The sequence below is a fragment of the Rhea americana genome, unplaced genomic scaffold, assembly GCF_003343005.1.
Source record: "Rhea americana isolate MKP2758 unplaced genomic scaffold, rheAme1 scaffold_45, whole genome shotgun sequence".
Lineage (NCBI taxonomy): Eukaryota > Metazoa > Chordata > Aves > Rheiformes > Rheidae > Rhea > Rhea americana.
This window is the reverse complement of record NW_028186590.1, coordinates 3177408-3194156: the sequence shown is the minus strand read 5'-3', so window position 1 is coordinate 3194156 and position 16749 is coordinate 3177408. Positions and strand designations below refer to the sequence as shown.

The following is a 16749-nucleotide window of genomic DNA, read 5'->3' as shown; positions in this document are numbered from 1 at the left end:
GAGAACCCTTTGGAAGAGYTGACCTCATCTGTCTAACTAGCCTGATTTTAAAAGCACACACATTATCACGGAAAACCAGAAAAGTAATGTTTTCTAATACCATCATGGTACTCACATCAGGAAAACTGTAAGACGGAAAGCCCCAGCTTTTGCTGTGAATTGTCACTCATTTATGGACACTTCTTGCTAGGGTTTTCTCAGAAGTTCCTAGCCTATTCAATATAGCATGTCAAAACACATTTGAATTCAGAAGCAAGATTGTCTTTGTCTCTATTTTGATAAATAGGTATGATGTATGATATCTATTTTTAAAATCAAAGAAAATCCATCTATACAGCTCTGTAAGATTGTTGTGCAATACCTTGGTGTTCTGCTCTCTGGTTTAATATACTCAGGGCTTCCTTCGCTTTTGTACTTTTTGCCCATGACAATGCATATGACACAAGTGCCAAAGTATAATTATCCGAAATGCCTTCCTCTAATTTATCTTCTAGAAAGTTTGTAGCACGCTTGATCACATCAATATGCTGTAAATGAAAATCATATGAAGAACATATATATTGTAAATATATATTGTAATAGTGTAATTTAAAAGAAAACAGAACAGAATATTACTGTTTTCTAGCAACAACCAAGAAATACTGAAAATGTCTTTCAGAGTCACAGACAGAACCTCAAAGGCAAACAGTTCGATCTGGCCCTGTCTCATAAGAATGTGAGTAATCTGCCTGAAACCAGTCGGAATAACTTGGCATCTCTGCGGACAGTTCCCCCCATAAATTGGTTTCCAAATTCTTGGACTAAAGCTATGACAATGCTTTTGCTAAAAACAACTGCTTTTAGCTTTTGCAAAAGTACATAAAACTGGAGGGCCTCCAAGCACAACTCTTTGTTGTCTAAAGTAGATAGACCAAAGTATAGGGAAGTTTAACCAAATCAGGTTAAATTTTGGCTCTATTCAAAAGTTCCTCTATTTTCTTAAACTGTAAAGTGTTTGCCAGGTAGTATGACAACTTATGAAGTATTCCAGTAACTATAAATGCTACTCATGAATTCCAATACCTGTTTATCGGGGAACCCTAGGAGGGATGACATGATGTAAGCTGTCAGAGCGACTGGATTACTGTTGCCTCCTTGAAGGTCACTCTGTATCAATTTGCCAGGCTCCTGAAATTCTCCATTTATTTTCTGATGCTGGACAATCCAATTAGCTGTATCCACGAGTACATTTGGGTCGATATCTATGAATGGACGAGCTTGAAGGAAACATCTTAATACAAAAGCTGTTAACCTTGGGGAAAAGGTTAATTGAATACAAAAAAATTAACAACATATTACAGTGTCCTCTGTTTAACATGATTTAAGAATGTAATGATGCCATAAGTGTTCTACACATACATCTTCTAAGMACAAAGGAAAACACATGTCTCACTCAGAAAAGAAAGTAGATTAATCTTAATCTGCAAAAAAAAAAGAAGTTATTTCCTTATTCCTAAAGATCATTCATTTTCAGTTGTAATATTTCAAAAGTAAGTACACACTGTAGGCTCCAAGTCTGTCCATAAATATTTATCTTTATTCAAATGTTGTTCTCATGCTTTTTGCTGCATGACTAAAGTGGCACAAATACAATTTACAAAGTAACACAGTTTTGAGTCTGTTGTTACCTAGCACCACTCTCCATATAACCACATCACCCTTGTTCYCATATTCATTGATAATCTCAAGTTCTGCCTTGACTCCCTTCTTTGCCAAACRCATATTCATGTAACCTGTCACTGCACTATTTAAGTACCAGGATTGATAGTATAGATAAATTATCTTTTTTTTCAGTCTATTAATACTGAGTCCAAGGCAAATCCCACTGAGGTCAATGAAAGATGCTCACTGAAGTAGTGACTGGATCAGTGACAGTAATTGACACGGTCCTATTTAAAGCCAGTAATGTATATCGAAATATGTAAGTACGTTTAAACTCCTGGGCACTGTTTTAATCCACATAAGTAGCACCAGAGTATAAACTGAAGTGTGTTTCAACCACTCATCAGCTCTGGATTACTGCAATGGTGATTTAAATACCCAATCCAATTCTGCTTTGTGCAGTTAACAAGTTTTCACCCTTTTCATTGTAGCAAGCAGCCAAATCCTAACTAGTCTTAACTCATTTTTTTTTCCAAGGGAATTCTAGGTACTCTCTGTACTGGTGAGCTATCCTCTCCAATGGCACAATATCTTAAAGCATTTCGCTCAAAGATTGCCATGGCTAAAATAACTCATTAGTCATGCTTTACAAAATTAAAAAGTCTCATCCTAATAATGGGTTTGACAGCATGTTATCTAATAGAATGACCTTAAAAGTTGTCCTAAAGACCTAATGAAAAACAGTCGAGAGGCTAATATGGCTGGAAATTTTTACCAGCTTCACAAAGATTTTAGTTTCAGGGAAAATATTTAAAATGCTCGAATTCCAAAGTGAATCTGGCAAAACTACTTACCATGTGCTCCCAGAGGAATCTTCATTTCCAAAGGCACTAAAAGAGCCATCATCTCTCTGGAAAAGAAGCTCTCTTTGATAGCCTGAAGTGAAAAAGCAGAGACAGGTAGTGAACACATTCCTCTTACATGGGTTCTAGTTGAAGCTTTCAGATGACATTTCTAATTCTGAGAAGAAYAGTAGAACTTAAGCTCAAATTTCATAAAATATCTTCCGAATGTGTAGGAACATACAAAACTCTGCAAAAGACTACAAAAAAGTGAGTAGCGGTAACATGAAGGATTTATCTGCAAAAAATCCAGATACGACAATGYAGCATACAGACACACATTCCCACATAGCTCAGTGGCTCCAGCAGCACAGCAGTGAGTGCAAACCAGATAACAGCCTACAGTTCAATACTTTGTTGTTGCTTTCAAGAGCTTAAGTCACACGCTTGCAGAAATCTCCTATCTTCCCAAGCAACAGAAGGAGAAAGAAGCAAAAAATGAAATATTTTCCAACGGAAAAGGCAAAGGATGCAGCAAACTTACAATTGCTGCTGAAAAAAATAGCCCCTTTCAGCAACCTGCCAAATCAAAGGACTAGCTATCAGAGAAACCACACTGGAGAAGCTGTTCTGAAAGGAGTTACCAGAAAGGGACCTGGTTAAAAGGTGTCCAAAGATTTTTCAGTATCTAAAACAAATGCAGTGCTTTCCCGACTGCTGAACATCTATAATAAAAGCACCACAAGGGCTTACTATCTGCTCACAACCTCTAATAGCATCCTTACTCAATAGTTTACTTCAGTGCAGAACTGATATTCAGTAATGTTGAATACCTAAGATATGCTTCTCACTGCAGTCTCACCTAAAACMTTCTTTCCCCTACATTTTGATTGATTTTGCTTGCCACTTGTGCACCCAGAAGAGTAATGATATTTATTTCTATCATTTGAAGAGATATTTAGTCTTTTTTCCCTTATTTTTTTCTTGTCTTTGTTATTTTGGTTATTTTAATWAAGAAAGCATATTCATTAGTCTAACACCTGATACAGAGTACTGAACTACTTAGGCAGAAGGAAAAGTATTAGGCAAGGTTTTTTTAAAAAATATATTAACATCATTAAATCCTACAGAAATGAATAATAGCTAATGTCAGAATATCTTTAGAAATAGGGCCCTTGAGGCCCATCCAGCGCTCAAAACAGTTCTCCTACAATGTTTTCCTCACATTCACTGATACGTGATTTCTCAAGTGTTTACATAGTACCCTCAGTATAGATACTTGGTATATGAATCACAGCCTTACTTACMGAGGCACAAATGACCTTACTATGCAAGAGGAACTTTTGGTCATAGTCTCTCTATAATAGAAAGTTATGTATGCTACATCATACCAGTGCAGCTACCTGTACAAACACTTATCCCAGCAGTATCCAGCTTAATTTCTGTCTCTTTAGAAGAGTTTGAAATTACAACTTCCACATACATATAGTTGTTTTTTAATCTATTAGCATAACTGCAGTGGTTAATTACATCATTAAAACTGGTCAACCTTTCTCATATGCAGAAATCTCTAGTCTCAGTTAATGAGCTTGAAAAGCAAAGCACGGTTAAGTAGGAGTTAAAAAGAAAAAATTAGGCAAGTGGTGCTTCTCAAGAAAGAAAGCAAAAGTCACCATTTTGAGTTTAGCCTCAAAATAATGTTCTGTGAACAATACAAATATATGTATATGTACAAATGGACTGTTTCAAAAGTATCTGACTACAAAAAGCCTGAAAGCTGAGGTCTTCTGCTTCYTCACGGAAAAGACAGTACACAGAAATAAGGATTATTACCACCACCCCATTGGTAATGCAGAAGCACTGAAYTAAGCCCAACAACCTACTAAAAAAGATTGCTGAGCAGTCATTACGCAGAGATAAATATATCTTAGAATTTACTAAGTTTGGGAAAGATCTGAAGATGAGTGGAACCAGAGGGAAAACTGAATGATCACTCAGTTATTTCTTACAGTCYGCTTTCTTTTTAATGCCAACTCTATTGCTGTCACACAAAAATCCTCAAACATGAGTGTATCTAACTCAGGATAGTCTGCAGAAATCCTGAAACAATCGATCTGAAGGGTGTGCACCACCATGCTCCTTCCAAYGGACACTCAATCAGAAGTGAAAAATGATACTTCAAATGTCAACACGTACAACTAGAAAGGCAAGGAGAAGAAGGATCCTGTTATTAATAKGTACACCAGCATTCCCAGAGGACTGGCTGAAACTCAAAAGACATCCATACAGATGACTAGCTGAGGAGGGGTAAGAGAAGAGTGTATCAGTATGGAAAGGACTTCAGTAACGTGAAAGACTAATGGGGCTCACATTTCAAATAGCCTGAAAATAGTGTTCAACCTCATTGCCTGCCAGGGTTTAAACACCAAAGTTTTCACATCAACCAGGACTATTTTATTTCCAAAGAAGCAGTTTCAAGATGGTACTTCAAGATTCCCAACTTCAGGAATCTTTTAAAAAGCAACTTTTGTTTTGCTTCGTCTTTGCTCTAGGTAAACTAGGCTGACCAACCTGTTGGTAAAGACATGCGTGTCCCATTTAGTGAGGTGGATTCCACTCCTTCCCATCAGTTGCTGATCTTCAAACAGAGTGATTTTCCATGATTGTAGAAACCAAAACCTTGTTGCCAACACCAGCAACACAGCTAGTTGTTGACTTAGAAAATCTGTCTGCTCCTCCTCCCATTCTTTCCCCTCACCAGCAGGACTGAGGAGAAAATGACATGGGCTCCCAGACCCTTGATTACCATCCCCAAAGCTCTGAAATCTTGTTTGATAGCTTCCAATTTGCCCTTGGTATCATTAGTGCCTACAGAGAAGAGCAGCAGAGGGTAATAGCCGAATGCATAGACAAGCTTTGGCAGTCTGTTGATGAACATCTCGTATTTAAGCCCCTGGCAGGCAGCAAACTCTCTAGACAAAAAGTCAAGTCAGCAGATAGGTGCCTCCATCCCCTGCAGCATGAAGTCACCCACAAACACTTGCTGCTTCTTCTSGTTATTCCCAAGGCACAAGGTCTGTTGGCCCAGCTGCTCCCCTTGAAGCCATGTCCAGCTCCTCCTCAGCCTGGAGGGCACTGAACTTGTTTCTCCATTGCAAGTCCTCAGGAGAAGTAAGAGCCTTTCTCCTCCCATGAGATGTGACCAGTTTCCAGCCTTCTTCTACAGTGTAGTGATGAGCTGTTTCACTCAGCACAGAGCCCTCCAGCAACTCCTCTGCTGTGGAGGACTGGGACTTCTGGAGCAGTATGGTCTCCTTTGTCTATCTCCTCATCYTCACGGCTGCTACACAGCCCACTGACTTCCTCCCGTAACTCCTTTACCTGATGACACAACTGGTCAACAACAGCCCACCTTCTGCAGGAGGGCTGACTGTCAGCCCAGGCCTCATGGAGAGGCCCCAAGCACTCCCTGGAGCCTGAGACCTGCTGCATCTGCTGACAGAGGGTCTGTCTGGGTTGAAGCCTCTGACAGCTGATGCAGCAAATTCAACAGCTACTGGGGAACTGTAAGTATGTAATGCTGCAGTATGTAATGATGATATTCACAGAAGCGTGCACTCCTAGGACTGGAAACAAGGGTGCTTTCTTGCAACCTTCTGCACAAACTGCTGTGCTCTATATGAATCTCAATGTTAAAATTACATTTTTAAAAAGTCAATGCAACAACTGAAATCATTGGAAGAATAAAGCAAATACCACCGATTTTTTTTAGGTGGCAGTTCTTTTTCATCTTATGGTTAAAAATACTTTGCAATATTTACTCTTTTAACTATTGCAGTGTTAAAAACATGTATCTAAATTCAAAATCCCAGAAACAAGTTAAGTAACACAATGCTTTAAATATAAGTGATATTYAACCCTACAATTCTGATTCACTTTAAAACAACTTTAATAAATCTCTGGAAAACTTCTGGTAGCACTACTCAGTTTTCAAAGAAGGGCATATTGCTTATAAACTTTAGTTCACATAATAAATGTCTTTTTTCCCCCTCTTACTTTTCAAATAAAATGTGTAGTAGGAATGATTTTAAAAAATTCATTTAACTGCTTTCAACAAAAAATTGGGTGCTTGATGAAAGAGAATGTTATTTTGGGCAGTAWCTTTTTCAAGGAAAATATTGACATGTTTAAAAAAAAGGGTCAAAAAAATCAAAGTCTTGCATATARTAAATAAAATTTGAAAATGGCATAATGGTCCAGTAGTAGGGGTGTAGCTCAGATGAGGATGATCTCATTGCAATCTTACAACCAGATTCGGCATGTAGACTACCAGGTGGCAACTGCGGTTCATGACAGTTACATACCATCTGATCCAAAGGCACAAGGAAGGATAGTGCAGGATATAGATTCTGCATGCTTTGTGATACCCTGGAATATTTCTAGTTTAAAAATACAACAATTTTCAATCAAAATTTTCCAGTTCTTAATTTCCAGCACAGAGTTCACTTCCGACCAAGTCTAAACCTTGGGTGGCCAAACAGCAGTGACAAGAGCAAAGACACCTGCATATGTTCTACAAGGATATGGCAGGATGGGGATGGTGTCACTGAAGACAGATATAAGCATGGAATTAATATGGTTCACYCTGTCCACTGACTAACCTTTAACCTCTGTGCTTCACGCAGAGGTCAGAAATGTTCGTTCACACAGTTTAATCAAAGAAGAGAGAACAATCTCCAAGGAATATATTAAGATTTATCTTGTAAAATGCAGTTTTCCTATGCAAAGTAACTAAATAAAAAATGCTTGTTTTTACTGAACAAACTTACCTTTAGAAATAAAATCGCTTGCTCTTTAATTCTGCCAGCCCAGATGAAAGAGCTACAGGAAAATGGGCTTTTCTTCCAGTTCTCAGGACACCAACAGAACAAYATTTCAAATACAAAATGCAAAGTCACAAATATCTTTTACTAACATGAGTTCTTAAAAATCTAACACCTTTCTTTTAAGCATACAGACCTTTTCTCATAAATGATACCGCTTTTGATTTAATATCTTCTCTCAGCTGCCTGGTCTTAGTCAGGTATTGCAAAACATAAACATTTGGAGCAAAGTTGATCATATTCTGTTCACCGCAGCCGTAAGGCATCTTAATCAGTGATTCCAAACCATTGATAGAAGGCCCAAGTATATCACCTGAAAAATAAAATTAAAGTTTAGTACAAATAAACGCATGCCTAATACATCAAAGCTGATGTCATCTAACTGGGAGAAAATGGTACAATGCTTGYACTAAACACCACTAATCATACAGAAAAATACATTAAGCATGCAAATTTAATCTTATCAGCTCTTTGCCCACTGACAAGTCTCCCCACAGACTTTCTCTGACCTTTACAACAACAGGATAATTTCAAACAGCCAGCATTTTAAAAAGTCAAAAAATAGTCTCTCTAGGAAAATATTTCAATAATTGTATGTATTAGAAGCTTCCTGCATTTCTTGTCTCACCCACAGTTATTAAAGCCTGGGAGTCATAAAGCAACAGTCAGTCCTAAAACAGGTTTTAGGTTTTATTCTGCAAACAAGAAGAATTAARCAGGACACTAGAAAACCATGAAGGACTTTCCTTACTAAAATATGATATTCTCTTAACTCTGAAAAAGAATAGTCAACAACCAGAATATTCAAGAGAACCTTGATTCTGAAACAAAGGAATAACACATTTCATCCACAAAGTTTTCCTATGTTTAGTTCAATGCATGATGACAAATGATTTTGAATTAATGAGCGATTCACCCATTAATGTAACAGGAAAATCAAAATTAATGCAGTTCTCCAAGTATAAATAAATAGCTATATGCAGCAAAAATTTTCTGCATGGGCTATGTGAGAAGCTCTGGYAAATCCTATTATGGTAGCTCAGGATATCACACACCAACCTGCCTGCTCTGCTTGTCAGAAGTTACTATTTTCTATGAAATGACAGCAGAAGCACAGAATGCCCAGACCTTAGCAGTCTAGTCATGGCCTGATATACCAGTTTAAGCTGCTGACTTAAGTTGGAAGCTGATGGCATACAACTTTCTGCCATCTCCGCTCTGGAGGGGGAGCATCCGCTCTGAAACAAGGTGATAACAAAAAGCAGGGCAGCAGGAGCAAATGACACTGGGACAGCTGGTGAGCTGGTAGCTGCTCCATCCTTTAAAATTCACTTATGACTGCGATGCAGAAGCTGCCAGCAGCTGCATTATGAACAAATGTTAAATTTGAGGAAAATGCAGTTACTTAAACAGAATACCATGTATGCCACACTGCCAGTGGAGACCAATCCTTCCACATCTGTGTGGAATAAAGACACCTTAGACTCTCAAAAGCAGCTGTAGTGGCCTACTGTACCTTCATGCCGTATCTCAGATACTGAGTTCAACAGAAGTCTAGCAGGCAGCAAACTTTACTTCAAAAATATACAGCAGCAGACAACATAGCTTCCCAGCAAATAATAAAAATAGAAACAGATGAAACAATCCTTACCAATAACAGCAACCTGCACTCTCTCACTACCGCTTACTACATCAGAAGGAAAAGTGAAATCCAAAGTTTTTGACAATGTTTGTGGTTTATTCCCAGTCAAATCCAAAAGAAGTGTCTGAGAATAAGTCTGTTCCAATCCTTCAGCCTATCAAAATAAACAGAGAGGATTATTGTAATCTCCAACAGTTGCTTCTTTTAGGGCATTCTCCAAAATGCAAACAGTTGCTTGCTGTTTTGAGGGATCTAAAGCACTATTGGATGTTTTGTGCTAGCAGCTAACACAGAAGAAGCTGAGTTATTGGCCCATCTGAGCTGACACATATATGTTTTATGAAAAATATCTACAGCTACTATTTGCTTCTCAAGACAGTGTTTTAATTGTCTTGAGAAAAAATACATTCATAAAGTCAATGAGGGWGTCTCTGATTCCAATGTGTTCCATGTCGCAGGGGTGCAGGAGGCTGAAGGCGCTGTCTTTCATGCTGGCTGCTAACTAAAGCTAGTTGCACAAGGAGGACTTGTTAGGTACATCACTGTAAAGATTTAATTCCTTCTTGCATGTAAAATCCCTTTGAAAAAGAAAACTGTCCTTGAAGCAGAGGAAATAAGTGAGTTTGTTCCYTCAGCCTAGACCTTAGTCCAAACAATTTTAATTCTTTTCTGCGCAATGACGCAACTTCAACAGAAAGGGTAATGTGTGCAACACCCAAAAACAGCTCCCAGTCTTGCAGGATAGTGGTTTTGAGTCAGTGTTTTGAGTTTCATAATAGTGCCATGATAGAAAAGGACAGTTTTCCAGCAGGCTCAAAAATGCCTCTAAATTCTCCCAGAACATAGACAGAAAACCACCTACTTTGCAGAATCCAACTGGACTGAGCTGTGAAGATGAAAGCCAGTTCCTCAAGCCAGAAAAGGCCTAGGCTGCTGTGCCTTCACCTTATTGGGTGGAGAGTGAAATTTATGAGACTGTTTCATAAAGGAGAGAAATCAGCACCTCAAGAACATGTTTCATTTTTCCTGTCTTCTTGGAGAAATGGTCAAACAGGATTCTCATGAAGTTCACAAAGGGAAATGCCTGCCCCTGGGGAAGAATAATCCCATGCAACAATACAGGATTGCAAAGGCARCCAGCCGGAGAACAGCTTTGCAGAGAAGGACCTGGGGGTCCTTCCTKSAGGACAACTTGACCATGAGCCAGCAATACGCCCTTGGGGCAAAGAAGGCCAACAGCATCTTGGGCTGCATTAGGCAGAGAACTGGTAGAGTCACACCAGGAATGCTGTATCCAGTGTTGGACTCCCCAGTAAAAGAGAGATGCAGATATCCTGGAGGAAAACCAGGGAAGGGCCACAAAGATGATRAAGGGATTGGAGCATCTCTCTCCCATGAGGAGGAGCTGAGAGCGCTGGGACTGCTGAGCCTGGAGAAGAGAAGTCTCAGGAGGGATCCCATCAGTCTACATAGATACCTGATGGGAGCTTGCAGGGAAGGTGGAGCCAGACTCTTCTCCAGGGTACCCAGGGAAATGCRCAATGAGCATGAGTTGAAACAAGGAAAATTCCATTTAAACAATAAGAAAAACCTTTTTTACTGTGAAGGTGTCTCAACACTGGAACAGGTTGCTCAGAGAGGTTGTAGAGTCTCCACCCTTGGAGATACTCAAAATCCAAATGAATATGGTCTTGAGCAACCTACTCCAGTTGACCCTGCATTGAGCAGAGGGATTGGACTGGATCATCTCTACAGATCACTTTCAGCCTCAACCATTCTGTGATTTTATGATCTGAAATATCTACTTCAGGATAAACTGTGGAAGTGTTTGTCACTGTCAACTGAAAGGGAGCCCAGCCTGACTCAGACTTTTAGGTGTCCAAAGTTAGGCAAGCTTCATCCRTAAGCTTCTGGTTTATCAAGACGTTTGGGGGCTAAATTCCCACCACTAGCAGAATACMTACGTTCACATAAAACAATCATTGAACTAAAGCCAGGTGTACAGCTAAACTGATCACACTTATCCATAATACAGTTATTTGGTCCACTCTACATGGATTATTAAGCCAGCTGTAACACCAGGGATTCACTGATACAACAACAGGTTTCAACTTGCTTTCAGAAGTATTTGACACATGATCAATTCCAGAATGGATCTATGTTTTCATTCTTGAAAGAGGATCTACACAATTTAAAAGAAGGAATTATTTTTAAAGGGTCATTTTTATTTGAATTCACCTGATCTGAAGCAACTTTACAGAATAAGAGGTAGGTAAGTAAATATCCTATTGGTTTGACTTTYTAGTGTACTTTTCTTTAAGGAGTAATTTATCTCTGTAACAAGCCAAGTTGCTGATTATTTACCTTTACTAAAACTCTCTGAATGATAGCATCAGAAGCAGCAGATGATATTGCTGTCACTTTGATAGGAATCTCTCCCAGCTGTTTTGGCTTGATTGGGAATTGAACCGTTTTCCCACCTTCACTTGGTACAAACATAGACTGCTGATTTGCTGTRGAATTTATTTCATTGGATGTTAGAGTAATTTCAAAAGCATCGTTCACGTCCAAGATCACAGTAACCTGTAAAATACCGTAATGTTCRTAATACCGTTACAAAGTGTGAATATTGACTATTCATAAGCTGCCACTTTTTGTGTGTATAGAGAAATAGCTCACTGAAGAAAACATTAATGTTCTCAGGAGAAATGTGATCTGCATTGGCTGTGTAAACTCTGMAGTGTCTGATAACATTCAAGTACAGAGAAATGAAATGGGGACAAAAAGGGAAAGAGAAATGGGAGGGAAATTGTAGATGGGAGGACTACAGAAAAGAATGATGTAGAGCTAACTGAAAAAAAAAAGAAAAACAGTTGGAGGAACAAAACGTAGACCCAGAAATATAACAAAGTAAAGCAAAAGAAAATAAATATGTTTTGTTATGAACTGGGTTTTCTTATCTGAAGAAGTGATGAAAAAAACTCATTTCTATCTACTGGAAAGTTTTTGGAGATCTCAACACTTGAGAGGAATTACCATTTAATGAATGGAAGCTCAAAAATGTTCTATTTGCCAGATCAGATCTCAGCATTGATTCATCTAACCCAGGAACTGACTCAGATGGAGGTTAAGGTATCTGAACTTAGGTATTTCCTAAGCATCTCCTAAATGTCTAGGTATGAGCTGAATGTCTAAACCTCCATCATGGTCAGTGGAGATCCAGGGACCAATTCAGGTCCCCACAYATAGCTTTAGCTGACTTGAGGTATCCAGGGCATCTTCACAGGGCTCACAGATACAGAGAACCAGTGGCAGACCAATGCTTTCCAATATGGCAGGTATAATGTTGGCAGAATATCCTAGGACATTTCAGTCAGTGCCAGGCACCTAAGCTCAGGCACTTGGGTGTTTTAATTCTGAAGTGAATTTATCTAATTCAGAGGATACCAGGATCTGGCATTCAATCAATCAGTGCAATGATTTAAACTTTCGAAACAAGTGTTTCCAACCATTAAAATGAGTTGCTTATTCAATCCAGACTGACTCCAGAACTGCTGGCTAATTTCATCCTATAATTGTAGTAAAAAATACTCATCAGAAAGGCTTAGTAAATMTTTACTTCAGCTTCTTCTTTCAAATAGTTAAAGATGTTCACTTCCAAAATGAACTGCTCTCCTCTGGTGACAGCATATGGGATGTTCAGGAAAATGAAGAAAGGTTGAAAAGCTTCTAGCTGCAAAACAAAATCAGTACACAATAGTGAACTCAAGCACAGACGCTAGCTAGGAAAATGACCATATAATGTGTTTTCTGATCATACTGTCTCACTTTTATACTTAGATGAGACAGTATGTTTACTTGGACTTTATAATTAACAAAATGTAATACTATAAGGCTGAGGCAGACACCRAAAATGCTACTGGATATTAGCATCTTTGTGAGAACTCTGTAGAACTATTCAGATGAGAGCTGCTGAACTCCTGACACCTATGACATGATTTGATTTTCTGACAGAAGCACCTAAATTGGGACTTAAGACTCTATCAGCTGGCAGTTTTGAAAGCTGTGATCTGTCCTGCTGAGCCATCTGAGATCCCAGGAAGGCAACTGTGCTTTCCTGGCACATTCAAATACTTCGRCTTTTGAATGCCTAAGTGTTGGATGATTATGAATCTATCTGTCCASTGACCTATCACCACGTTAAGAAAAAAATGTGTGTTAGAATACAAAATAACTAACTCTCCTAAATTCTGTAATTCACTAACAACTACATGTGCAGTAGTGTGATGTTATTTTGTAATATTAACTTTGTTGTAAGTTCTTCATTATATTTCTAAAAATATATCCTTTTTTAATTAAAAGAAAAACTGAAGAAATTCACCAGCAAGTAGTTACTTTTATCTGCAAACAGAGGCTTTTGGATGAAGTCTTGGTTMTAAGAAGTCAGTGGTAATCTCTCATCAATCTGAATGGAATCAAAATTATGCTGCTTATGAACACTGTATAATAAGGGTGGTTGAGGCACGATACCTTTTATTAGTGAAATGTCAACTAAAAATGATTTTAATTTTGTTTTCATCAMAAAATTCATCTCTGTGTTTTGAATTTCAGATCCAAAAAACTCTCAGATTTCTTTCTAGCTATCAAATATTCCAAAATTTTCTTTTTAAAACTCTARCTCAACTTTGAGTTTTCTCAAGACTTCAGTTAGTCAAAAAGTCTTTTTCCCATTAAAGAAGTTTTGATGGAGAATTTTTTTGTTAGTTSTTGGTCATTATTTTCTCTACATAACTATTTTCTGTCTTCCTCTGTTTTGCTTCTCTCTAAATTTTTTGCAATACTGAAGTTTTATATTCAGGAATATCCTAGTGTATTAGAATAAAACACAATAGGGTAAAATAATTCTCCAGAGTAGAAATCATACAAACGCAAGATACAAAGCAGTAAATGACAATAAACATGCAAATGTCACATTTATTTCTCCACTACAATTTTCAGGCATTTCTTTTATTTGCTTTTCTGTATGGCACTGATTAGCATGTTTCAGCCATATGGAACTCTGAGTACAATCTAAAGAGACCAGTGAGTGATGTACTGAACAGAGCATGTGGGTGATTATAGTTAAGGAATAACCTCAACATCTGTTCTAYTTGCAGCCTACTCAAATTTGAGTCTGAGGGGCCAAGTATATATTTTCTTACATTTTGAATCAGAAAACTGCTCCTCTTTTTGTCCTATTTCTGCCAAACTACGCGAAAGAAACAAAAATCATGATTCCAGTCTCAAAGGAGCCTTACCACAAAAAACAGATCAGATTCCAAATTTTGTAGTGGAGTCATGATCATGATGTTCAAAGCACATGTTCTGTGTCTGGTGTAGCAGCCAACTACGAAATTTGGATCTAAATCTGGGTTTGGATTCCAAAAGTTGCCCCTCCCCAAGGATATGAGGGTATGAGAACTTCAACAGGTAAAGGACTGTCTCTAACCTGTGTTCTGATTAGTCTAAGCATCAAGTTGGTAATCTGCAACTTAGTACTGTACAGTTTCACCCTATCTAACTTTAGGCACTTAACTGGAGTTGTCTGTTAGGAATGTAGTTTCTGCAGACTCTTTACATAATGAATGGAAGGACATAGCTACCTTCACAGGATTATTCAACACATCTAAAATATGACTTAAATAAGCCTTAAGAAAGTACTTCCTATTTTAAAGAGGTTGGATAACTCTCTGAAGGTAGCTCTCCCCGTGAATAGAGGGAGTTTACGAATTGCTATACTCTTCTTTGCACGCTTGGAAGCATAAAAAAGCTGCAGGAGGCAGGCACTTGGCAGCTAGAGGTACCTCATCCCACCACTGGACCTCAGGGTCCACTCTGTTACTCAGACTGTTATTCAGAAAGTGAATATGTTTAGTCTAAGACTTTTTGCTAATCAAATGAATGCAAGGCCAGAATTCAGTCTTTAAGCAATTCTCCCATCCTYCCTCCTAGGTTTCAGAATAGCAACACAGTGGCATGATCTTTCCTGCAGACAACATGCTTCTGTCCCAGCCACCTCTTCCCAGCTAGTCTGTGCACTCCCCCAGCATGCACTATCCAACTCACGGAAAATCTTCTTGGCAGGAACAAACCAGGGAAATACACGGTCCTCAGACAGCAATTCCCGCTTTCTACATAAGAAGACTGATGTGGTCACACATCGGAGCACAACCACTTTAACTAAAGCAGGCACTCAAGTATCTACKCAATGTCTGAAAGTCCATGAAGGGGAAGCACATACAGCACCACAGATGACTTCAGTGGGATGTTTTCTTTACAGCTTGAACGAAACTGACCTCTCCATCACTTTATTTGTATAAGGAGGCAGCCACTGCTACAGCTAAAGTACAACTTCAAATATTGGATAACAGTGTTACCAGAAGTTTAAAGTAGAACGGTCTACTTCTATGTTACCTCAGCTAGAGCAGTTGTCAATCCAAGCCCACTGTTTTCAGAAATCACAAAAGCACTGGCTACCCAGGATGTGAYAGTGTCAGGTACAGTAACTTCCATCGTGGTATCCAGGTCAGATCTGATGGCAGAAGGACATAACAGATGTTCAAAAGCATCCACTTAAAGACATCAGTAAGTGAACAAAAATGTTTAAAATACATCAAAAAAATAAAGTCCAAACTTTTGGCAAGAAAAGCTGCTGATTATTTGTTTTTCTTTTCCTGATGACTTAAAAATATTTGTGATGGGATCAAAATGATTAAAATAAAGTCAAATTAATTTAAATTAAATAAATTCAAGGTAATTACATTTAACTACTTTGTATTACATCTAATACACTTTTAAAGACCCTGTGAAACAATCCCAGATGATGGCTGTTTCCCTAACTCCTCAGCCATGAATGAATACAACATTTTGCTTCACAACCCAGCTCAGATTTCACCATCCAGTYAACCGTTTGAACTGCTCCCCTAATTAGGTGCAGACAAGAATAGATTTCACTTTCTGGACTAATTGCAATCTTCTCATGTACTCTAGAGAAAGAAGATTGAGCGTCTYTATGAGTTTGTCCCCTATCTGTAAAGGGAAAATAGTTTCTTTTGTTTCCAGCATTTTTATCTAGCATCTACTGAAACTGCAAGGCCTTCAGTCAAGCACTGTCCCTTTTTGTGCAGTTTTAAAATACCCAATTTGGTSAGCCTCCAATCTCATTTGTGGCCTCTAGGTGGTAGTATAATATAAATAATAATACTTTTTAAAGCAGAGTTCTTCCTCAGTTCAGCATAGTACTACTGAAATCTACAAAATAAAATAGGCAAGTGTAAATCAGTTTCCATTTGCTTTTATTTTATATAATATAATATAATATAATATAATATATATATTTATATATATATATATTATATATTATATATTATATATATACCTAGTATTGGTGTCAATCCAAAGCCAAGTCTCTGGAAAATGTGTCCTCACATAAGGAGTGCTGAAATCAGGAGCTCCTTCTCTAGTTACCAATACATCATCACCAAAACCATCCTCGATGGGTATCATTCCACCATCTACAAAATAAAAATTATTATCCTTTCTACAAAAAAAAATAGGTTTTAAAAAAACAGAGTAATACAGTGTCTGAAGCATAATCTATAGCTTTGCAATACATACGGTAACAATACTCTGTGACATTATAAACTAAGAAGTTTCACCAGAACCTGAAGCTTCTACGTAGCCTCTCTGGAGTATTCATGAA

General features: G+C 38.1%; 1 protein-coding gene across 1 annotated transcript in view; it reads right to left on the bottom strand.

Annotated features, from left to right (window-relative positions):
• Nucleotides 1-16749, bottom strand: part of CD109 (CD109 molecule) — an 87783-nt gene that overhangs the window by 21643 nt on the left and 49391 nt on the right. Inside the window, exons 18-26 of the mRNA XM_085316050.1 lie at nucleotides 16426-16561; nucleotides 15462-15579; nucleotides 12628-12741; nucleotides 11373-11591; nucleotides 9018-9162; nucleotides 7503-7679; nucleotides 2496-2577; nucleotides 1063-1291; nucleotides 362-527 (exon numbers count right to left, since the gene is read on the bottom strand). Of these exons, the coding sequence (XP_085172176.1) occupies nucleotides 362-527; nucleotides 1063-1291; nucleotides 2496-2577; nucleotides 7503-7679; nucleotides 9018-9162; nucleotides 11373-11591; nucleotides 12628-12741; nucleotides 15462-15579; nucleotides 16426-16561 (1386 nt within the window). The remainder of the gene's footprint in view (nucleotides 1-361; nucleotides 528-1062; nucleotides 1292-2495; nucleotides 2578-7502; nucleotides 7680-9017; nucleotides 9163-11372; nucleotides 11592-12627; nucleotides 12742-15461; nucleotides 15580-16425; nucleotides 16562-16749) is intronic.